We start from the raw sequence: 25,041 nt of genomic DNA, 5'->3' as shown, positions 1-25,041 counted from the left end.
CAAGAAAATTGATATTCATAATAAAGACTTTGAGGCACTATAAGATAATGAATTATCACAGGAAAATTTAATTGTGTTCCCTATTCTTTACCTATTAAAGCAGCAAATTTGACTAATACATTTTAGATAGTTTCACCAAGAATTTAAACAAAAAGGTCTTGTGTCTACTCAGTTAAACTAAAAGCTCCAGTTAACTGGAACATTATTCCCTGACTCCTCAGCCCCAAACAAGCATCCTGGTTAAATGGTATTTTTCTATATATAACTATTCTCTAGAACTACAGAAAGATAGCTCAGGAAAATTGTTCTCATAAGTTTTGGGGGTGGTGATGGAAGGGAGGGGTATACAGCGAGGGAAATTCAATTTTTACAAAAGTAGGAATGTGCAAAGTGAAAGGAATAAATGAATCTGATTGCTTTTTTCCCCCTTGTGCTTTAAGTTAAATGGAACAAATAACATTACTAAGCAAAGGCTCCAGTAAGAGCATCACCACTCTAGTCTCTCCTTGTTTTCTATCTCTAGCTCTGGGAATAGTAATCAAATCAATATTACCATTCTGGGAAGGATGTGTCAATCAATTGCCCTATGACTCCAATCACCATTCCCTATCCCTGCCCCTACTGTTTTTTACCAGTAGATTGTATTCTCAATCATTCCCAGCCCCCAAACCTTAAACCTCTCCATATCAACTGGTTCTTCCCTTACTGCTTTCAAAAATGCTTGAGTTCCCTATCCAAAAACCAACAAACAAAAAACATCCCTTGGACTAGATCTCACTATATTACAAATTATTTAATAATTATCTCATTTTCTCAGCCAAAATTGTGTATAAAAATATTTATAGCAGCTTTTCTTAATTTTTGGCATCAAAGAACTGGAAACTAAAGGGATCAGTCAAAATTATGATATATTAATATAACATAATACTATGATGCCTTGAGAAATTATTAAAGGGATGTTTTTTCAGAAACCCAGGAAGACTTGTATGAATTAATACAGAATCTGGAAATCAGGAAAATATATTATAACAATATTGTAAAAGACAACTTTGAAAAGCTTAAGAATTCGGTTTGATGCAAAGACCATAATTCTAGAGGACTGATGGTGGAATCTGTTTTCTATCTTCTGATAGAGAGGTAGAAAGTAGAGAGTGAAATATACTTTTTTGGGAAATGACTAATATGGGCATTATTTTGTTTGTTTATGCATTTTTTGTTTTGTTTTGTTTTGTTTTTACTAAGGCTTTCTTTTTTTATGGAGGAAGAGAAAAGAAATTTTCATTAATGAAAAAAATGAATTAAGCTAAAATTTTCTTTACTCAATTTCTCCATTTGTATAACATTTTGTAATCAATCAGGTTTCCAACCTCAGCCTTATCACTCATCAGAAACTGCTCTCTCCAAAGTTATCATTGACCTCCTAATGACCATACATGATGATCTTTTCTCAGTCCCAATCCTAACTCTTTTAGCAGTGGGGAGGTGGCACAATGGATAGAATGTTGGATCTTAAGTAAGGAAGATATGAGTTCAATCCTCACGAGTCACTGATTAGTTATATCACCCTAGAAAAATCACTTAACCTTTATTTAGCTCAGTTTTCTCAATTATAAAATAAGGGTAGAAGCATCTACTTCACTGTTTGCCTCAGTTACCTCAATTATAAAATAGAGATAATAACAAAATCTAGCTCCCAGAACTGTTGTGAGTAACTCCTGGGATAATATTTGTAAAGTGCTTAGCACTTTAGTACTTAGCAAAAAGGTGCTTCCTTCTTGATCAATGTATTGCATTTGATATGTTGCCCAACCTTTCCTCTTGAATTTTTTTTCTTCTTTGAGCTTTCCTGATACTACTTTCTCACAGTCTACCTCCTATTTGTCTTACCATTCTTTTTCAATTTCCTTTGCTTGATTATGATATTCCATAACTGTGGATGCTGTCCAAAGTTCTCTTCTTATCAATCATTGCTATGCAGATGATTCCAGATTTGTATATCTGGCCCTATTCTTCCTCTCATGTGTCAGTTGAACATCATCAACTGGACACTTCAAACTGGATGTTTGAAGTATTTAAAACACAGTATATCAGAAAATGAACCCATTATCTTTTCTTCATCTTTTCCTTTTGTAAAATTTTCTATTTATGGTGACAGTTCCATCATCTTTCCAATGTCTCCAGTTCATAGTTGCATCATTATCTTGGACTTTTGACTCTCCCTTACCTTACATATCTAATCACTTTACATATTTTTGCTGCCTTTACCTTCACATCATATCTTTCATATCATCCCTTCTCTCTACTCATACTGTTAATACTCTAACTCAAGTTTTTATCACATCTTGTCTATATTATTGCACTAGCCACCTACTTAATCTCTGGTCTCAAGTCTCTCACCACTCACCACTTCCATTCTATATTCTGTTGCCAGAGTAATAATTTTTAAATTTAAATATGACAATATTACGCCCCTATCCAATCAACTCTACTAGTATCCTATGACATGTAGGATAAAATTGAAACACCTCAAATTACTTTTAAGGCTCTATATAATCACCCCAAATTCTATTTTTTATTTTTTAATTCAATTTCATTTTATTTTCTGGCCTGAATTTTCTTTACCTCTCATTACTTCCACTGAGAAAATAAGGGAAAAAACAAACCAAGAAAAAACCCCTCTAAAGAGCATATGTAGTCAAGACAATGTCCAGAAAAACTAGACCCAAACAAAACAAAAATATAAACTTCAATCTCTCTCCATTCAAAATCCCTACTCTCTCTTTTTTAAGCTTCAGAGGACATTATACTTTCTCTTCCAGTAGATATGTAAGGTAAGGGAGAGTCAAAAGTCCAAGATAATGATGCAACTATGAACTGGAGACATTGGAAAGATGATGGAACTGTCACCAGAAATAGAAAATTTTACAAAAGGAAAAGATGAAGAAAAGGTAATGGGTTCATTTTCTGATATACTGTGTTTTAAATACTTGTCCAAAATGACCTTCTCTCTCTTCTTCAGATATGATACTATGTTTTCTATATACATTCCTTAGTGTTGGATAATCTCTACTCTTAGAACACATTTTCCCTTTACTTTAACCTCATCAAATTACTATTTTCTTTTAAGATGCGACTCAAGCACCATATCTTACATGAAACCTTTCCTGATCTCTTCAACTACTAATTCATTTCATCATAAAACTACCTTTAATTTAATTACTTTGTATACGTTGGCATTTATGACTTTATATTTATTTTATGTTTATATGGACACATAGACACACATACACACATTATCACCCAGTATGCTACAAGAATATGATAAATAGGGATTATTTAATTCTTTCTTTTCATATACCTAGTGCCTGGCAAAGGTCCTGGCACACAATTAGTAGTTAATGAGTATTTGTTGATTGATTGACTGATTCCCTATACAAAATATTTCTCTATGGTCAGTACTCCTTTGCCTTTTGGGATCTAAGCTTCTTAAGGGTTCAGACTACCTTGACCTTTTATAGTTTTATCTCGAGGGCTCACCATAGTAATTGGCACATAGTAAGTATTTAAGAAAAGCTTTTTCATTTATTCATTTAATGCTTCTCGCTTTGTTTCCATTCTTGTATTGCTACTTGTGCTCCTTTAATTTCACTGCAATTTGAGTGAATTTATATGGTTAATTCAGGATGCATTTATTTTGCATTATATTCAATTTATATTTTCAGTGATTCAAAGAAAAAAACCCACAAATTTGTTTTCAAGTGGTTTATGTTCTATGTGGAGTGGAGAAATAAGTCACACGTGTTTTATTAGCTGTTGGAGAAATGTTACACATATTTATTAGCTGTGGGAAACAACCTCTGAGGTTCATTTTACTTATCTCTTAAAGAGATAATATCTCCAGTACTTATTCCATAACCATATTGCAAAGTTTTCAAAAAAAAAAATCTGTAAATGCTTTTCAAACTTTAGAGTGCCATAATTTCCTTTTCATTCAATCATACAAAAAGCATTGCAGATAATTGTGTTAGGGACTGAGGTAGAAAGGCAAAAATAAGACAATTCCTGCCCACAAGGAGCTTCTATTTTATGATGGATCAGGAGGGAAACACCCTCTCCCCCCATCTATATCTATCTATCTATAAAGAATTAAAACAGAAAAATAAATAAATACAAAGCAATATCTAAGTCAGGAGAAAGAGGGTACCAGTGTGCTATAATATTAGGGGAATTAATAAGAGATAGGGAAAATATAAGATATAACTTTTTGGCTTCCTTTGGGAAAGTATCCAAAGGCACACGCTATAGCTATAGAATACAAACCCTAATAGATCCAGGAAGAGTAATCCCTCATTCACAATAAAGACTGAGTAGAAGGATCCAGAATGGAAGCATTCCTAAGCAAGAGAGAAAATCCTAATTCTACGCTAGGTTCTGTCACTGTGGGATTTACATATGTACAATTATACATGTTTATGAGGCATATTCTCTGACACTTTTTACTCAGTAAAGATGTTACCGAAAGGACTATTTCAATACCTGGAACATAGTAGGCTTTTAATAAATGCTTGTTGATTGATTTATAAATAAAGAAAATTGAATTGAACCATTCTTATAGTCTATAAAGTTTGTTGTTGCTGTAGAGTAGAAGTGCATAGTCCAAAAAATCAAAATGGATGTACTGGGTTGCTGTAAGGATCAAATTAGGCAATGCATATAAGATACTTTGTAACCATAAGATGCAATATAAATGTCAGTTATTTGTTGTTGTCAGCAGTCATTGTGACACTTTTTTAAATATAGTGGCATAATCTATGTAAGTGTGCATGGTAGACATGTTAAGTCAGCAAGAGAAAATTGCTTTATAGTATCAAATGCCTCTGGCAATGTTTTCTATCATTTTGAATACCAGACAGCCACTGTGCCTAAGTAGACAATTTTATGTGTTTACATCTACTCAATAAAGGTTTTCTCAATCACTGATGAAACAAAAGAAAACACAGATTTCAGTGTGATTGGCAGAAACTTTTAAAACAATGTAAACCACCCTGTCTTTTACCATCTGGGCTTTGTGTATCACTGGCTTTATAGCACTTATTCCCAACATTTCACTTCATCTAGTAAAAGTCCTCAAAGAAATAGGGTTGCCTGAGTAATGTTTCTGGTAGAAATAGGAATGCAAGATGACAGGTTCAGATAATAATGGAATCATAAAAATTAGTGAAGGAATAGGGTCTACCCAGGTCAGAGAATGCATTCTTTTACCATTGGTAACTGATTATTTCACAGTACAATAGCATTTCTGTACATTCCACCTGAATTATACCTTTGAAATTGTCAGAGTATATTAGTATGGAAAGAGTTAGACCTAAAAGATGAAATCTCTTGTTATCCAGGAGAGCTCTCTCTTATAAGATCTTGTAATTGAATGTAATTTCTCTATTTTAACTTGGAATACTGTGACAATGATGATGAGTACAACAACTACTATTAAATCATAACTCTGAGGGCTAAGTATTGCTATTATCATTATTCAAATTTTACAGATGAAGAAACCAAATTTGAGATTAAATGAATTGCCTAGGGATCACATCTATCTTAAATGTCTCAGGCAAGCTTTGAATTCAACTTTTCCTGACTCCAATTCTAGTACTGTTTTCTCCCAATTCTTGCCAACTTTTTTTTTAATTCCTTCCCTGAATTCAGAGAGGATTGATTAGAAACTATTTTTAAAGTTGTAGAAAATTTTGGAAAAGGCATGGCAAAATATCTATATATGGCATTTATTATTATTTACCCTGTATATTAATTTAAATTTTATCATCACTTATAAAGTACTCCTCTCAATGCAGCTTGTTAGAATGAAAAAATTACTGGCTTTTGAGTCAGACTATACTTATGTCTTTCACATTGCAACTTCCCATATCAAAGTTTTGATATATTGTTGTTGGCATAAGAATTTAATGGGAATTTTCTGGGAGTTATGTGGAAGCTGCAGGTGATATGCAAAGGCAGATGACACATAAAAAGTTTAGTAACTCAAAAATGTATAAAACATATGTATTTTATTGCATAGCATCAAGAAAAAAAAAAGAGAAGGAAATCCATGAAGTCAGAATATTTATTCTCTGATACAAAGGGAAGACTAAAAATTTTTATGCAGATTTTCTAGATCAAGGGGATGCCACACTTCTAACCTTTGTGATTTGGAAAGGATAACTGTGTCTTATTTTTGTCTTAAATTCTCACTATATTATTTATTATTGGTATGATTTTTTACAAAAAATCATTCTCCTTTCTGGAGCTTATTTTGAATATCTATAAAATAAAAGAATTGAATGGGAGGAACTCTACCTTTCCATCCATAATATACATTAATTGGTTCTTGGGAAATCTACTTGTATTGCTATTTGATTTTCTAGGATGCTTTCTTTACAACACTTGTATTATTTATTAGGTATTGTTAGATTAACTTAATTTGTTTAACAGACCAATACAAATATGATTAACAGTAACCCAACTTAACATTAATTTCAAGTAGTTATTTTTTCCCCCTTGGCAGTTTATAGGGTATGAAAGGCAGAAGGAACCCTAGAAATAATCTAGTCTAATTTTGCATGTCATGAAACTGAGGCTAAGGGAAGTAAAGTGAATCTTTCGTGTTCATACAGCTGATAAACATCAGAGGTAAGTTTTGAATTTATATTTTCCTAAATTTAAATTAAAAAATCTGACCACTAAATTAAATTCTAACTCTTAGGGAACTAGAAAATGAATCATCAATATAGATTGTTTTCAATATATTGTAGTTAAAATTCATTTATCAAAGCATTTATTTAAAAAGAAAAAAAAAAACTTTTATGTACAAGACACTAACCCAAGAATTAGAGAAGAAAAGACAAAATGCAAAACAATTCCTGTTTTCAAGGGATCTTACATATGATTGGAATCAGAAAGGATTTGGGATACAACATATAAATATTTAAATAAATATAATCTACTTTCCACAAGGAGAGAACACTAACAGGCTAGGGGAATAAGAAAAAGCTTCCTTTAGGTGTTGACACCTGACCAGAATCTTAAAGTTCTAAGAATTCTAAGAAGCATCAGAGAAGATCCAAAGAAAGCTACAAGGACAGAGGTTTGGCCTCTGAAGTCTAAACACCTTTAGGCTAGTTCTGTTGAACAGCAAACAGAGAGCTCTGGGGATAGCTGGATTGGGTGGTAGACTCTATCTCAGAGATAGGAACTTTCAACTTTCAGACAATGTGGGCAGTCCAGGATTTGAAATGGGGAAGACTGAAGGAGAATTTTGTTGATGAGTAATATCAGGCATAGTTGTATTGCTAAACATGATCCTAGGCAAGAAGGAACCAGCACATATCTCATGAGTGCCAATGTAGTGTGGCAGGGACATTGATGGCTATGGGCAGTCACAAGAGGGTAGAGTTCTTGGTTTTAGATACTTGGCCAGAGGGAAGAACCAAAAGGACTGAGACTAGAGGCACTATCCTACAGACTCCCAACCCAGAACTAGAAGTGATCACACTAACAAGCTTTTAAAAACAACAACAACAACAAACAGGAAAAGAAGAAAGAATGCAAATATAGAAAGTTACTATGGAAATAAGAAAAAACAGGATTCATCTTCAGAGGAAAATACTGAAATAAAAAAAAAATCTCTTCTACCACAAAGAGTAACATTAAATGGTCACCTGTCTAAAAAGAACTCAGAAAAGACTTTAAAATCAAATGAGAGATCAAGGAAAAACTAAGGAAAAAAAAAAAACAAGAAAAACAAGGTTATGAAAAGAAAGTTAACCAACTAGAAAAGGAGATCCAGAGTATTAAGGAAGAAAATGAATCTTTAAAAACTAGAATTGGACAAGGAAAAGTCCACAAAGTTATGAGACCAAAACAAATACAACAAATTATAAAGAATGAAAAAAATAAAAGAGACCATGACATCTTATTTAAAAAAAAAAAAAATGAGAGAACAGACTAAGAAAGATAACATAAGAATTACTTAAGTACCTGGAAGCTATGATGAAAAAAGAACCTTGATATAATGATACAAAAAACAATTTTTAAAAAAATTGTTCTGAAGTGTTAAAGTGAATAAAGTTGAAATAGAAAAAATCCACAAAAAGAAGAAAAAATCCTCCAATCACCACCTGAAAGAGATCCTATGAGGAAAATCTATAGGAACATCATAGACAAATTCTGAAATCCCCAGATCAAGGAGAAAATATTACAAACAAGAAGAGACAAACAATTCAAATATGCAGATACACAGTTACAATCACACAAGACCAAGCAACTACTACATTAAAAGACTGCAGGTCTTGGAACAGTATATATTGAAGAGTAAAAGAACTAGGATTGTAGCCAGAAATATTATACCCAGCAACTTAAATATAATTTTGAATTGAAAAAAAAATGTATACTCAACAAATTTCCAGACTCTTCAGCATTTTGTTGCAAAAAAACTCTGGACTTAGTAGAAAACTTGACATATAAAATCTGAGATATAAGACAAACCTCAAAGAGTAATTTCATGGAACTCAATAAGGACAAAACTGTTAATCTTTTATATGTGGAAATCTTAATTATATGTCTAAGATTGTTATTAGAAATTGGATAGTTTGAAAGAAAAATTGAGAGAGAGCTAAGTATAATGTGATTCTAGAAAGCCAAATTATATAGGACAAGCTAAAAAGAGTAATCATGTTCAAGAATGAGATATGAGAACAAGAATTGATACAGAGGAACTATATGGGGAGGGAGGCTGATAGTTCTGAAATCTTAATCATATCAGGAATGGGTTAAAGAGGGAACAAAACATATACATATACATATATATACACACACATATACACACATATACATACATACATACATAAAATCTTTTAAATTGATAAAGAAATAAGAGGGAGAGGGAATAGAATAAAGGAAGGTAAAGAAGAATGTGTAAATTAATGGGAATGGGATAAATTGGGAGGGAAAGGATTGGAGGGGAAGGATAAGGGAGGGAACCTGGGTGGGGAAAGGGATAGGTTAATAGGTGAGGTAATAGCAAGGCAAAATAGTGGGTAGAAATAAAGCAGAGGAGTCAGTAGGGATAGGAAATAAGATGTGCACACAAACATAATAACAATAATTAGGAAAAAATTATTTTTAAAAGAAACCAGGGCTAATAATCATTAATTTCAGACAAAGTTATAGTTAAAATAGATTTAGTAACAAACAAACACAAAAAAACCCAAGGAAACCACTTACTATGACAGCCATATTAATCAATATTGTTATATACTATTTAAAATAACTAGGTATTATAAGGTTGGAATATTGCTATGGTACAGGAAAAGATGAATTGGTTGCTTTTAGGAAAAAATATGTAAAAACTTTGATTTATGAAAGATGATGTTATCCACCTTCAGAGAAACAGAGCACAAACAAGTGTGGTATGAACTTGTATAGCTGTATATGGATGTATATATATATATATATAAAATATGTATCTATAGCTATCTATCTATTTAGATAGATATTCATACTTAATTGTAGCCTTATTGGGGGGGAGAAGAAAGAAGAAAAAAAAAAGTAAAAAGTACACAGCAGAAAATAAAAGAAAACCCATTAAAAAAAAAAGCAAAGAAAAGATGGACAGTTCTGAACACACTGTGTAGTATTTATTATATAGGCTTTCTTGAAATGGAAATTTGTTGTCTAATATTTTGAATCTTTTCTTATATTCTACTCTGCACATTTATGCTTCTTTTTTCTTTTTCTATTTTGTTTGGTTTTCTATTTTAAAATAGATTAAAGAAAATAAATTTAAGAAGTAGGAAAAAATTCTAGGTATGCAAGTACTTCAGAATATAAAGAAAAGCATGCAAGTATTCCAAATATATATAAAGAAAAGCACAAACTTTCAGTGCCAAGATGGCAGAGTGAGAAACAAACCTCAGAAACCCCTACATATTCCCTTCCAAAAAACTAGAAAACCATGTCAGAATTCATCTGGGAGCAGGGAAGGAGTTTACTGGAATGGTAGGAAAGATTCATGTCACTGGGGTTAGAGGAAGTGAGGTTCAAAGGCAACAGCAGCAGTAACAGCAGCCAGCCTTATGGCCGGGGCCTGTATCAAGGCTCCAAGCCTGGCACAATTCACAGGAAGTCCCTAACCTCCGGCAAATCAAAACTCCCTAGGCAAGTAAGCAGTCTGTGCAGTCACCTCAAAGCCTCTCTTACAAAGAATTCACTTCCAGCAAAAGCTACCAATGAAACCTTGACCCCATAGCTGATTAGTAATGAAGCTCTGTACTTGAGCTGGCCAATAGGGGGACCCTTCTCCTGGGAATCATGAGCAGAGACACCCTGTTTCTATAGCAATAGGACCCGACTCCTGGGATAGGCCAGAAATTATACTCCACACCCAGAAAGGCCAACAAGGATGCCCCAATCCTTAGTAGAAGTCAGAAGGGAAAGCAAGAAGTTAGGTCCTAAAGCCAGTGAAAGCCAGAAGTAAGACCTAGAGCCCCAGCACAAAAAAACCCTGAATAATGCAGGACCAGAGCCCCTTTCTCACATGAAAACACCAAGTTACCCCTCTACCCCCCAAAAAAGGCAGAAAAAATGAGCAAAAAATCCCCCCAAAACAAAAAAGAACTTGACTATAGAAAGTTACAATGGTGATAGAAAGGATCAAGGCAAAAGAGGGCAATAACTTCTCAATGGCTACATATGAAGCCTCAGGCACAAAAAGAATTCCTGGAAGAGCTTAAAAAAATAATTAAAAAAAAAAGCAAAGAAAAGATGGACAGTTCTGAACACAATGTGTAGTATTTATTGTATAGGCTTTCTTGAAATGGAAATTTGTTGTCTAATATTTTGAATCTTTTCTTATATTCTACTCTGCACATTTATGCTTCTTTTTTCTTTTTCTATTTTGTTTGGTTTTCTATTTTAAAATAGATTAAAGAAAATAAATTTAAGAAGTAGGAAAAAATTCTAGGTATGCAAGTACTTCAGAATATAAAGAAAAGCATGCAAGTATTCCAAATATATATAAAGAAAAGCACAAACTTTCAGTGCCAAGATGGCAGAGTGAGAAACAAACCTCAGAAACCCCTACATATTCCCTTCCAAAAAACTAGAAAACCATGTCAGAATTCATCTGGGAGCAGGGAAGGAGTTTACTGGAATGGTAGGAAAGATTCATGTCACTGGGGTTAGAGGAAGTGAGGTTCAAAGGCAACAGCAGCAGTAACAGCAGCCAGCCTTATGGCCGGGGCCTGTATTAAGGCTCCAAGCCTGGCACAATTCACAGGAAGTCCCTAACCTCCGGCAAATCAAAACTCCCTAGGCAAGTAAGCAGTCTGTGCAGTCACCTCAAAGCCTCTCTTACAAAGAATTCACTTCCAGCAAAAGCTACCAATGAAACCTTGACCCCATAGCTGATTAGTAATGAAGCTCTGTACTTGAGCTGGCCAATAGGGGGACCCTTCTCCTGGGAATCATGAGCAGAGACACCCTGTTTCTATAGCAATAGGACCCGACTCCTGGGGTAGGCCGGAAATTATACTCCACACCCAGAAAGGCCAACAAGGATGCCCCAATCCTTAGTAGAAGTCAGAAGAGAAAGCAAGAAGTTAAGTCCTAAAGCCAGTGAAAGCCAGAAGTAAGACCTAGAGCCCCAGCACAAAAAAACCCTGAATAATGCAGGACCAGAGCCCCTTTCTCACATGAAAACACCAAGTTACCCCTCCACCCCCAAAAAAAGGCAGACAAAATGAGCAAAAAAGAACTTGACTATAGAAAGTTACAATGGTGATAGAAAGGATCAAGGCAAAAGAGGGCAATAACTTCTCAATGGCTACATATGAAGCCTCAGGCACAAAAAGAATTCCTGGAAGAGCTTAAAAAAATAATTAAAAAAAAAAAGCAAACAAACTACAGAAATTGAAGAAAATTGGAAAAAGAAATTAGAATAATGCAAGAAAATCATGAAAAGAAAAAGGAAAAGATATACAAAATTTTACTGATTAAAAAAAAAACCTCCTTAAAAATAGAATTGGTCAAATGGAAAACAAAGTACAAAAGTTCACTGAAGAAAATAATTCCTTGACTTTGCTATTCTCAGTAATACAAAGACCCAAGACTACTCTGAAGGACTAATAATGAAAAATGTTATCTATCTATCTATATAAAAATATATATCTAATGGGGGTTAAGAGCCAGATTTCCACTTAGTTCTGACAAACCATGAGTGGTTCCTAAGTCTATTAAGAGCAGGAAGAATCAATTCTTTCAAAGAACAAAGCCCTTCCTCAACCACTTCTCCTCCCACTGGAGCCACACTCAGGAATGGCAAAGCCCAGGCCAGACCTCCCCAGATGGGAAGGAGGGGATAGCATGAGCTCCCTGCATAGCTCAGAAAGCCAACTTCTTCATCAGGAGGTATATTCAAGAGTCCACTTCAAAACCATGCAAGTTGTTGGCATCTCCCTGGAGTCTCATGAGCAGGCCCCCAAACAACATGTATGTGGAGAGGCTAACCAGAGAAAGAACTGATTGTGTCTGAACACAGATTGAAGCATACTTAACAGAATTTTATTCTTCTTGATATTTTTTTGAGGGGGAGAGGAGTAGGTGGTAGAGATCTATGTTTTCTTTTGGAACATTACTGTTATGGAAATGTTTTGTATAACCTTACATGTGCCTCTCAATGGGGAAAGGGATGTTGGGGAGGATGGAAGGAGAAAATCTAGAATTCAAAGTTTTAAAAACAAATATAAAAAATTCTTTTACATATAACTGGGGGGGGTGGAAAAAATGAGAAAAATGAATGGGGATAGAGAGGAATATGCCTTTTCTATCACCAATATGTGGCACCTACACAAAAACTGATCATGTAGTAGGATAGAAAAACCTCATAAGCAAATATGTAAAAGCAAAAATAATAAACATGATTTTTAGATCATAATACAATAAAATTTTATTAAAGAGATTGTTATATATTACCAACAAAGAACAACAACACAAGGTAGAAAGAAAAATCTCATTTACAATAACTGTAGACAATATAAAATATTTGGGTGTCTATCATCCAAGACATACCTGAGGACCTATATGAACACAACTATAAAAAATGAACAATTGGAAAAATATCCATTGCTCATGGGTAGGCCAAGCAAACATGACAAGAATGACTTCTACAAAAAAAAAAAAATCTGTTTATTCAGTGTCATGCATATGAAACTATCAAAATTTTATTTTATAGAGCTAAGAAATTTATAACAAAATTCATCTGGAAGGACAAAAGGTCAAGTCTATCAAGGGAATCAAAGAAAAAAAAATGTGATTGAAAGTGGGTTAGCCATGTCAGACCTCAAACTGTTTTATAAAATAGTAATTATCAAAACAATTTGGTACTAGCTAAAAAATAGGTGAGTGGATCAGTGGACTAGGTTAGGAAATGACCATAGTAAATGACCATAGTAATCTAGTATATGAAAACCCAAAGTAATCTAGTATATGAAAACCCAAGTAAGCAGTCTGTGCAGTCACCTCAAAGCCTCTCTTACAAAGAAAAACTTCCAAGTTTTTGGAAGAAAACTCATTAGCTAACAAAAACTTCTGGGAAAATTGGAAAACAATATGACAGAAACTAGGTATAGACTGCTGCTGTATACCAAAATAAGATCAACATGGGTACATGATTTACACATAAAGGATGATATAATAAGCAAATTAAGAAATCTTGAAAAAGTTTTTCAGTCACATTTATGGATAAGGGAAGACTCTAGACCAAAGAAATACATAGAGAGCATTAAACAATGTAAAATAGATAATTTTAATTACATAAAATTAAAATGTTTTTGCATAATACACAGAAACTAATGCACCCAAAATTATAAGAAAAGCAGACTTTGCTTGTAAAAAAGCATTTTTTGATAAAAGTATCTGGATAAAACCTTCACTTTTCAAATTTATAGAGAACTGAGTCAAATTTATAAAAATACAAGTCCTTCCCCAATTGATAAATGGTCAAAGATTATGAACAGGCAATTGTCAGATGAAGAATTAAAAGCTATCTCTAGACATATTTAAAAAAAAACAAGAAAAAACTAACTATTGATCAGAGAAATGCAAATTTAAAAAATGTTGAGGTACATCTTACACCTATCAGATTGGCCAATATGATAAAAAAGGAAAATGTTGGATGCTGGAAGAGATGTGCGAAAACTGGGACACTAATGCAGTGTGCAGTGGAGTTTTGAATTGATCCAACCATTCTGGAGAGTAATTTTAAACTGTACCTAAAGGCTATACAATTGTGCATACCCTTTGAGTCAGCAGTACCATTGCTAAGTCTACATCAAAAAGACATTCTCCCCAAAAGGGAAAAGGGCCTATTTGTACAAAGATATTTATAGCAGATCTTTTTATGATGACTAAAGATTAGAAACCAAAAGGATGCCACCAATTTATAATAGAATATTATTGTGCTGTAAGAAATGACAAGTAAGATGGTTTCAGAAAAACCTGGAAAGATTTACCTGACCTGATGCATTGTTAAGTGAATAGAACCAGGAAAACATTCTACACAGTAATAGCAATAATGTTTCATGAAGAATTGTCAATGACTTATCTATTCTCAACAATACAATGATCTAAGACAATCACAAAGAGTTAATGAGAAAATATACCTGCCACCAGAAAAATGATTGCTCTTGATTTAATATAGGCTGAAGCATGCTATTTCTTCCTTCCTTCCTTCCTTTCTTTTTTTTTTTTTTATTAAAGTCTTCTTGTACAAAATAAGTACATTTACATAATTATACATATACAACCTATATCTGATTAATATCTCAGGGAGGGAGACAGGGATGGAATTTGGAACTCAAAACTTGACATTAAAATATTAAAAATTGGAAGAAAAAAAGTACCCATCAAGTTTCTTCTCCACTTGAAGAAGTAGTAGTAGTAGCAAGTAGTAGTAGTAGTAGTAGTAGTAATAGTAGTAGTAGAAGAAAGAGGAGGAAGAGGAGGAGGAGGAGGAGGAGGAGGAGGAGGAGGAGGAGGAGGAAGAGGAGGAGAAGGAAGAAGAGGAAGAGAAAGAGGAGGAGGAGGAGGAGGAAGAAGAGGAGGGGGAAGAAGAGGAGGAGGAAGAGAAGTAAGAGAAGAAAAAGACAGAAAAAGGAGAAGAGGAAGAAGAAGCAGAAGGAGAAGAGGAAGAAGAAAAAGAAAAAATGAGGAAGAGGAAGAAGAAGAAGAAAAAGAAAAAATGAGGAAGAGGAAGAAGAAGAAGAAAAAGGAGAAGAGGAAGAGAAAGAAGAAGGAAAAGAAGGAGGAGGAAGAGGAAGAGGAGGAAGAGGAGAAGGAGGAGGAGGAGGAAAAGGAGGAAGAGAAAGAGGAGGAAAAGAAGGAAAAAAAGAAAAGGAAAGGAGGAAGGAGAAGAAAAGAAAGATACAGAACTTTAAGAACATATAACAGTGGAATATAGCAATATAGCGATATAGATGTAGCTTAAGTAACAATGTTTTTCATCAAGAAATGAAATTAAAAGGGAACTATTTCTTAGTTGGCTCCAATTAGAATGGAACTGTCTACTTCCATCGTCATCAAATTATGTGTAATTTCAACTTCACCATATAGAAATTGTCTAGAGATAAATTTTGAAAGATTCTAAATTTTTTAAAATGTAACCTCAATTTCAATCATCAGCCACCTCTGCAGTTTTCTAGTAATCTTCTCCCAATAATAATTAGTAGCATTTCTTTTATGATTCTTAAATGGAGTATTAGTTAACAAACACTAGATATTTAAATTCAGATAAGTTATTTTTAGAGTATAGTCTTTCATGAAAAAAAATACACCAAGGAATTTTTTAAAAAATCATTTTATCTTAACGAATATGACTATCTCCCACTACAACTGTTGCCATTTTAATAGTCATTGGCAATTCATTTCATGTCTTCATTTCTTGTGTATACTCTATTAGGTCCTATGTTTGTTATGCAAATAAGCCATTGATACTGAATACTGATGCTCTGAAGCTTCTGTCATGTAAAATATATTTTTCATTTCACATTTTTCATCTATTTGCAGATTGCATGTCAGAAATATCTTTTCTACTTTGTGTGACTATGTGACTACCTTATTTCTTTTTCCTGTCATGTAATTTAGAATAGTCTTCAATTTTAATCATTACTAAATATCTTCATTGCATTATTTTCTGCAACTTGCTATATTTTTCTTTCATTATTAAATTCAGTAAGATGTTTGGAGTAATATATATGATGCACATAGAGAAAGAGAGTTCATTTTATGTTATTAAATGCCTTGCAACACTTAATTTTGTTGATGTGTGATGTTACAAAAAGCCTTCTTTGATGGTCCAGAATGCAAACCACAAAATAATTTGTTTTCTAATTCAGATGAATTTTCCATTGATTATTTTGTCTTTCACTGATAGCTATATGTTAGAAAGAGTAGTGGCTAGAACCATATTATATTACAGCCTAGAAGGTTTGATTGCCACTTTTTCCATCAGACTATCACCATTTTTTATTACTAATCTCTGTACATGACACATATTAATAATGAATTCTTATGCCCTTGAACATGCAAAGTAAGGTATGCACATTTTTTTCCCTGCTGACATTCCCTGATTAACAAAACAATATGAAGAATAAATTAAAAGAAAGAAGTATTTGCTAAGAAATATGAGGAAATTTTCTCAAAGGGGGAAAAGAAAGGGATTATAGGTATACAGAAGTCATACTTACTAAGAGGTACAGACTATTGAAAACAATAAAATGACCCAAAGGAGGTGTTGGATTTTAAGTTGTAATGAAAACATAAGAAAGTTGCACTCAAATGAAAAAAGAAAGCTTCTCATTTTTCATTGTCAAATGTAGGCTGCTAAGCAGATATATAACTAGTAATTTTCATGTCTAGGACAAGCTCACAGAATTGTAGCCATCCTTTGTCCTATTCATAGTTCTTCATTTCTTACTCACACATTCTTTCATTCTGTTTTCAGCTTACATGTTCTCCTGAGTCAGGCTAGGAGGGCAGGTTGTACTTTTGTTTACTTCCCTAATTCAAATGAGGATTGTCAAAGAGGGAAGCTGGCGTATATATAATGTCAAGTAACAATTTGGAAGTTGAAAGGCTTACATTGTATCTTTGTTTATGTTATAATATTAGACACTTCCCTATTTTCCACCCCAATTCCATACTATATTTGCTAAGTATATTTGCAAGACTATCACAATCTTGCTTCTTGGAGTTTTAGACTACTTTGTAATGTTATAACAATGGATTTTTGTGGCAGGACCAATATTTAGTATTCTAAGGAACATTGATTTTATGTATATTTGATGCTAAAAACTTTACCTAGTTCAATATATTTTTAAATCACACCCTATTAAGTTTCCTAGATCATTCAATTCAATCCAAACAATATATACTGAATACCTACTCTGTGTGAGTCACTGTCCTAGTTGCTAAGGCAGACAAATAAAAAAATAAAACAAAACAAAACAATTTGTTCCTTCAAGAAACATATTCTAATGGGGAAAGTCGACAAATAAAAGACAGGTGAAAAAAGAATGCAGAGAAAGAAGATACCTACTGAAATATAGTAATAAAATCTAGCAGCGAACTGAAGGATGACGGGTCATAAAAAAGAGCTCACCCTTGGAAGAAGGGGACAGAATGCCCCAGAGACTGATGGAAACTCTAATATGAGAAGGGAGCTGAGTAATGGTGAAGAAATCCAGAGAGTCAGAAGCACAATGGGAAATGGAACAAGTAGGGACTATGAAATGTGGTAGCGGATCTTACTTACCTTTTAGAAACTAGGCTTTCCCTAAAGCTGAAACTTGGGCTAATTGTGATGATAAATAAAATCAGAGATTATATGAAATCTCTAGCCCTTGTGATTAGCTGGCTACTATGCTAGATTTGCAATGAACTTAATTTACTTTATGTCAGTATGTATGTATGGGGGACGGGAAGAGAAGATTTAATTATTTACTTCAATACTCCAGTGCCTTTGTGACCTCCTTATGGATGGATATCCCCATTAACTATACAGACCACAATCCACCTATACCTCTGCTTATCCTGTGTAACTTTGATGCATGATCTCCCATATATTCATTACAAAAAAATGACTGCATTTAAGAGTAGATTGAAAAAGACTGCTGGAGCTGTAATCAGGGTAGATCTGAGTTCCAATTTGGCCTTAGACACTTATTATCTCTGTGATTCTGAGCATGCAATTTAGCCTTCATCTACTTCAGTTTTCTCCTTTATAAAGTGGGAATAATAATAGCCCCATCTCCTAGAGTTGTTATGAAATGAGATGATATTTGTAAAGTGCTTAAGAAAGTGTTATAGAAATATTGCTAATGTTACTACTGTCATTGCTGCTGCTGCTACTATAATAAAACTGCTCAGTGTGAAAAAGGAACTAACTTTTGCTTTCTTTTTATATTCCAAACCAATGAGTATATTCAAGGGAAAATTAACTAAAAGTATCAGAATTCACAATTATATGAAAGAGTTTTGAAAATTTATGAGGCTCTGCAGTTTTAGAGCTAAAAACCAAATAACTATTATAGCCTACAAAAGATAAATCAAGAAAATATACATTAACTTTTATTTCATTTTTTTCCAAATTTATTTTATTTGAAGAAACAGAATAAGGAAAAAAACAAAAACAAAAAGAGAAAAGCAATGCAAAACAAAATGAAACAAAAGAGAACATTACCATGTGCCCAGGAGAATATCAGGGAGGATTCAAAATATGTAACAACAAATAGCAATTTAAGAAAGTATATCTATTAGTAGAAGAAATGATATTCATGAATGTCCTTCATGAATGTCCCGTCCTTGTCTTCTTTCCTCACTCTTTGCCTCCCTATACACCTATTCCTTCCCCCTTATTTCTTTATAGATTTTGAAGGGTGCTATATCCTTCATAGTATATATGTAGTATTGACTATTGAACCCATGCCTGATGTGAGTAGGTTTCCAGAACTATAAGCCTTCCTCCGCTGCAATGCCTATCTATTCTTCCTCTGCAGCTCATTTGTATTTTTACCTTTACTCTGCCAATCTTTCTTTTGAGTTTACCCTATTGTTGATGTAAATCTTAAACATAAAGTATACATTTCTCATGTAGAAAAAAAAAATAAACAATTTGTCCGTGTTTAAACAGTTTGTCCATGTCGAGTTTCTTAAAATTACTCTTTGATATGTTAAGATAATATGTTTTGATATGCTCTTATATGTTAAATTTTCTGTTAAATTCAGATTTGCTTGATAAGAAAGTCCTGAAAACAAGTTCATTGAATGTCCATTTTTTTCTCATTGAAAATTATAGATGATTTTGCTGGATATGTTATTTTTGGCTGCAGGCCTGGTTCTTTTGCTTCTCTGTAGAAATGATTCCAAAACCTGTGATCTTTTATGTTAGCTGCTGGTAAGTCTTGTACAATTCTAACTGTAACTCCAGAGCATTTGAATTGTTTTTTTCTTGTTTCTTGCAAAATTTTCTCTTTAATCTGGGTTTTTTTTTAATTTGGCAATAATATTGCTATAAATGTTTTTCACAAATAATCTCTTTGAGGTGGTGATCAGTGGATTTTTTTCCTATTTCTATTTTCCCCTCATGTTCTATCATTCCAGGATAATTGTCTTTCTTTTATTTTTTATTATTATTAAAACTTTTTATTTCAAAATATCTGACAGATAATTTTTCAACATTGATCCTTGCATAGCCTTGTGTCCCAAATTTACCCCTCCTTTCCCCACCTCTTCCCCTAGATGGCAAGAAATCCAATATATGTTATAGATCTTAAAATATATGCTAAATCCAATATATGTAAACATATTTATACAATTATCTTGCTGTACAAGAAAGATAAGACCAAAAAGGGAAAAAAAAAAAAAACAAAATGCAAATAAACAACAACAAAAAGAGTGAGAATGTTATGTTATGATCCACACTTGGTTCCTACAATCCTCTCTCTGGGTGTAAATGACACTCTTCATGACAAGATCATTGAAACTGGCCTCAATCAACTCACTGTTGGAAAGAGTCATGTCCATCAGAATTGATTGTCATATGATATTGTTGTTGCTGTGTACATGATGTCCTGGTTCTGCTCATTTCTCTTAGCAACAATTCATGTAAGTTTCTCCAGACCTCTAAAATCATCCTGCTGATTGTTTCTTATAAGATAATAATATTTCATAACATTCTTATATCATAACTTATTCAGCCATTCTCCAACTGATGGATATCCACTCAGTTTCCAGTTTCTTGTCACTATAAAAAGGCCTGCCACAAACATTTTTGTACATGTGGGAACCTTTCCCTTCTTTAACATCTCTTTGGATAAAGGCCCTTTGCTGGACAAAGGGTATGCACAGTTTGATAATTTTTTGAGAATAGTTCTAGGACAATTTTCTAGGATTATTTCCTGTATTATTATTTCAAGGTTCTTTTTTTTTTTTTTTTTTTTTGGTCACAACTTTGTGACAGTCCAATAATTCATATATTTTCTCTTCTTGATCTCTTCTACAGAGCTGTTATTTTTCTTATGGGTTGTTTCACATTCTGTTGTATTTTCTTATGCTTTATCATCTGTTTTGTTATTTCTTGGTGTCTCATAGCTCTACTGGCTTCCCCTTGCCCAATTCTAATTTTCAAAGAGTTACTTTCATCTGCTTTTCTAATAGGTTAACTATATTTTCCCATAATCTTGTTTTTCTTGGATGATTTTATTTTATTTTAGTTTAGTTTAGTTTTTCCTCAATATAAGTACCTCTAATGGTGGGGTTGGGGAATGGTGCCTCAAATTTCCCTTCAGCTCTCTACTCTTACCAGGAACTCCAAACCAAGAGCTTTACCCTCCTGCAAATGCTTACAGCTAGCAGTGTTCCTGTCCTGCTGCTTCTGCACTTATCAGGTACTGGTTCCTTCTTGCACAGAGCCACATCTCTGCAGCACAGCTGAACTTGGAGTTCCCCATCAGCCAAGTTATAAGCTGTCTTCCCGGACTCAGATCCCAATTCCACAAACTGTATGGGAGGTGAAAGTCTCTCTCTGGTACCTACTGAGGCTCCAGCCACAATTAGATAGCCCCAAGGGATCCACACCAGATGTTTCTGTGGAGCTAGCCTAAAGGTATTCCGCACTTCAGGCAGGTTAATCTCTTCCCAGGGTCTTTCTTCATTGTATCAGGAGTACACTTGTTCTTCCCCAAGTCTGCTTGGTTTTTCACCAGTTTATATTCACCCTGAGGTACAAATTTGTTCTATTTGCAGGGAAAATTGGGAGAGCTTGAAATTTGCCTGTCTACTCAACCATCTTTCTAGAATCCTCCCCTCTACATTGACTTTTCAAAGATCATTTGGATTAGGTATGATAATTAAGATTTCTATGCTATTTTATAGTTGATAAACATGTTCCTTATAAAAACTCTGAAGTAGTAGTCTGATTATGATTATACAAAAAGGAAGTGGAGATTCTGAGAAGGTATGTGACTTATCACAGTCATAACAATAGTAAGACTCCAAGACTGATCTTTTGACTATAAATCCTGTACTCTTTATGTTAAACCATATTGTCTTATGACACCAACCAAATTAGAAATTTAGTTAGCAAATGCATTAAGTCTATGTGAATAATCCTAAGGCCTGTATCCCTGGAAAATTTTATCAAGTGGTCACATGTCTAACTGAGTATAAGATTATTTTTTAAAACAAGGAAGAAACTATATGACTACATGAAATATTTTCCCATGATACATTCCATAATTTTTGATATGGTGATAAATGACTAGGACTGTTGTTTATTTTCCTAGCATATAACACTGCCTATACTTTCATATCTAACTCCAAAGAATGTCATTAAAATCTTCATTATTATTTTTTTAAAATTGTGTCATCTTTGTTATTCATTATATAAATTTACTCATGGAGAGGTTTAGTTTTGTGTTTACAGAAAACTTTAGAGCAAAACAGTTTATCAGTCAGATTTCATGTTTTTTTTTTTTTTTACCACAGAAATTTTTTTTACTTGTGTTGGGAAAAAAAAAGTAAAATAACTAAAATGTAGCCAAATGGGCCCATATTCACTCTATTAAACTGACACATATGAAATCGATTCTGAAATACATAATTTCAAATTTCTTCTTCAGCTCCTCAAGTAAGAAATATGTCTCTTGTGAATTTTACTCTTTTGAGGTAAGGAAATAAGCATGGTTTTCCATTTCTTCAAGAAGTGTTGTTGTAAATGACTGGAGGCCACTGCTTTATTTCATATAACTAGATTTGGAAACAAGTCTCCACCTCAAATAGAAAGTGAAAAATGATTTCTGAATGACCTTTCCCTCTTGCTTCCAAGCCATAGCTAGGAAAGGTAAGTCAGTTATAGAGTAGCACATTTCATGCATCTTCTATCAAATTTCTCTGACTACATTGTAAAGCATGAAATCTTGGTAAGGAAGTTAAACAGTCCATCATTATGTTATTAAGTGCTGGAGTCAACTCTACAATAAAAATTGTACCAGTGTTCAATGCAAGTAAGTATTTTTCTTATATAGTGAATTTTCTCTTATATAAAGCAGCAGTAATGTCTAAAAGATAAAGTACATGCATCCCTAAGGGAAAGAGGGGAAATTAGTGACAATCTGTTACAGCCAATCAGCATTTTCTTTCCAATTTAGCGGTAATATTTCAGTGTATGTGATTTCTGAAGATTGCTAGATGTTAGATTTATTTTTTAGGATTAAAATAATTGATTTTTTCTTTTACATTTTCCTTTCTATGTTACTTTGAAAAATCTAACTAGATGCTACAGCTATGTATACATGATGACAAATATATAGTTAAAAACGCAAAAATTCACAAAGAAGTATTAACTACTTGAAACATCTGTGTAAAAGACCTTTTTTGATTTATTTCTAAAAAACCATATTAAACTTTGTAGAAATATAAATTGAATGCTAATGAGATATCTCTTATCTAATGATAAAATAGTTTTTAAAAAATCACATAGCAAGTCTATAGAACTTTATTGAAGACAAACATCAAATTTAATTCCCAATTTACATTTTTTGAATTTTATTTTTTTAAAAAGATTTTTCATCATCTCAGATGCAAGAAAAATGAGTAAATTTTTATTTGATAGAATTTCTTATTCTCCAAAAATAAAAATACACCTTTTTCTCTTGGATACATTAATTTGCTTTGTTAAAATGAAATTAATATTTAAGAACTAAAGATTTAGGGATTATATGTTAAACTTTTTTTTTTTTAAGATAACATGTAATATGTGACCTTTTATCTCATTTTAAACTCGTATTCTATGCAGGAATATCTAGCTTCTGAGTAAAGATATAATGTATTTACTTGTCATCTAACAACTGAGATGAAATGAAACTGTGTTATTTTTATATTGTTGGCTGTTTTGTGTCATGTTTTGTTTTATGAAAGACTACTGAGGTAGAAAATACTAGTTTCATTATATTTCAAAGCTTTAATAATAATCCTACATGACAATAATTTTTAAGTATTGCAAAACCAATTATATCCAAGAGGGAAATCATGATATAATGCCATTTCTAAACCATCAGTTTCTATTAAAAATTATGGACTGATTTACCTGACTGGTATGATTTTCCCTATGTCTCTGGATCGATGAGCTTGCTGTACCACTCACTGACAATTTTGAGTTGCCGTCTTCTTCTGGTAAGCCTATTGATAATGATACCATTAGTTAGATAGTTCTTCATCCTCAATAGAAATAAAAATAAAACTTGCACACACATTCAAGCAGATTATAAGCTAAATTTCATTGATTAATTGATCAACAAATATATACTAAATGATATAGAGTTGTTGGCACTATGAGCTTTATGTATAGATTGATAAACTTGCTTTAATAAGCATACAAGGGGATTAGACATCAATTTAAAAAAATATGTAAGTGAACAAATGTACACAAATGAACATATAAATTGCAGAAGGTGTGTGGGAAGGGTGTAAGACCCCCCTTTCCCAAATTAACTAATCAGAGACATCTACAGGTACAAAGAGAAGTATTTATTTAATCCTGCAGGGAGAGGCCCAAATGCACCTGGGAGCCATCCTAACTCCCCCATGGGCTCCTGAACCTAGTCAACTTCTGTCTTGTACAGAACTTAAAAGCAAAAGACTCAAGCCTTCTCATTGGATAGACTAAAAGGAGGTAACCATCCTTGACCAATGGTCTCCAATGTTGGCTGCCTCCCACAGGTCATGTGACTTCCTGCAACTTCACTAACTTCCTGTTTCACAGAATTCAAAGTTTATCCCTCCAGAGATCATATAATCCCCCCAGGATCTCAGCTTTGGGAATAGGGATCATGTGACTCTATATTGAGAAATACTTCATCCAATTAGTTCCATTCAAAGGCAAAAACAGACTTCTAGTTTGAAAAAGAGGAAAAGGAAAATAGTGCATAGGTAGAGCATCTGGCCCAGAATTAGGAAGATCTGAGACCAAATCCAGCCTCAGATACTTAATTGCTATGTGACTGATCAAGTCACTTAACCTCTATTTACTTCTATTTCTTCATCTGTAAAGTGGGTATAATAATAGTACCTACCTCCTAGGACTATGGTGAGGATCAAATTAAATAATAATTGTAAAATGCTTAGTACAATTTCTGGTAAAGTATAGGTGCTATATAAATGTTAGCTATTATTTTCATTGTTCTTTCATACTTGTTGCCATAAAGTGGTTATTTTGCTATGTGCAGTAAACAGCAAAGTTAAAAAAAAAAAAAATGTTGGTTAGGCAAAGTTAAATTTACACATCTTTTTTTGAATAGCATAAATGTAACTTGCTCTCACAGCAGTTACCATTACCAGTCTCTCCTGATTTCTAGGCCCTCAGAGTACCTCTGGCCACTGTCCTTTGCAGTGTCAACTAATTCTACTAACTTGCTTCCTCTGAAGCCTTCAGAGGCC

General features: G+C 33.3%; 1 protein-coding gene across 1 annotated transcript in view; it reads right to left on the bottom strand.

Annotated features, from left to right (window-relative positions):
• MYO16 (myosin XVI) overlaps positions 1-25,041 on the bottom strand; it is a 722,870-nt gene that overhangs the window by 15,475 nt on the left and 682,354 nt on the right. The window contains exon 34 of the mRNA XM_051984178.1: positions 23,693-23,784. Within this exon, the coding sequence (XP_051840138.1) occupies positions 23,693-23,784 (92 nt within the window). The remainder of the gene's footprint in view (positions 1-23,692; positions 23,785-25,041) is intronic.

Source organism: Antechinus flavipes, chromosome 3 (assembly GCF_016432865.1).
Source record: "Antechinus flavipes isolate AdamAnt ecotype Samford, QLD, Australia chromosome 3, AdamAnt_v2, whole genome shotgun sequence".
Lineage (NCBI taxonomy): Eukaryota > Metazoa > Chordata > Mammalia > Dasyuromorphia > Dasyuridae > Antechinus > Antechinus flavipes.
The sequence above is the reverse complement of the archived record's forward strand: the minus strand, read 5'-3'. Positions and strand labels throughout refer to the sequence as shown.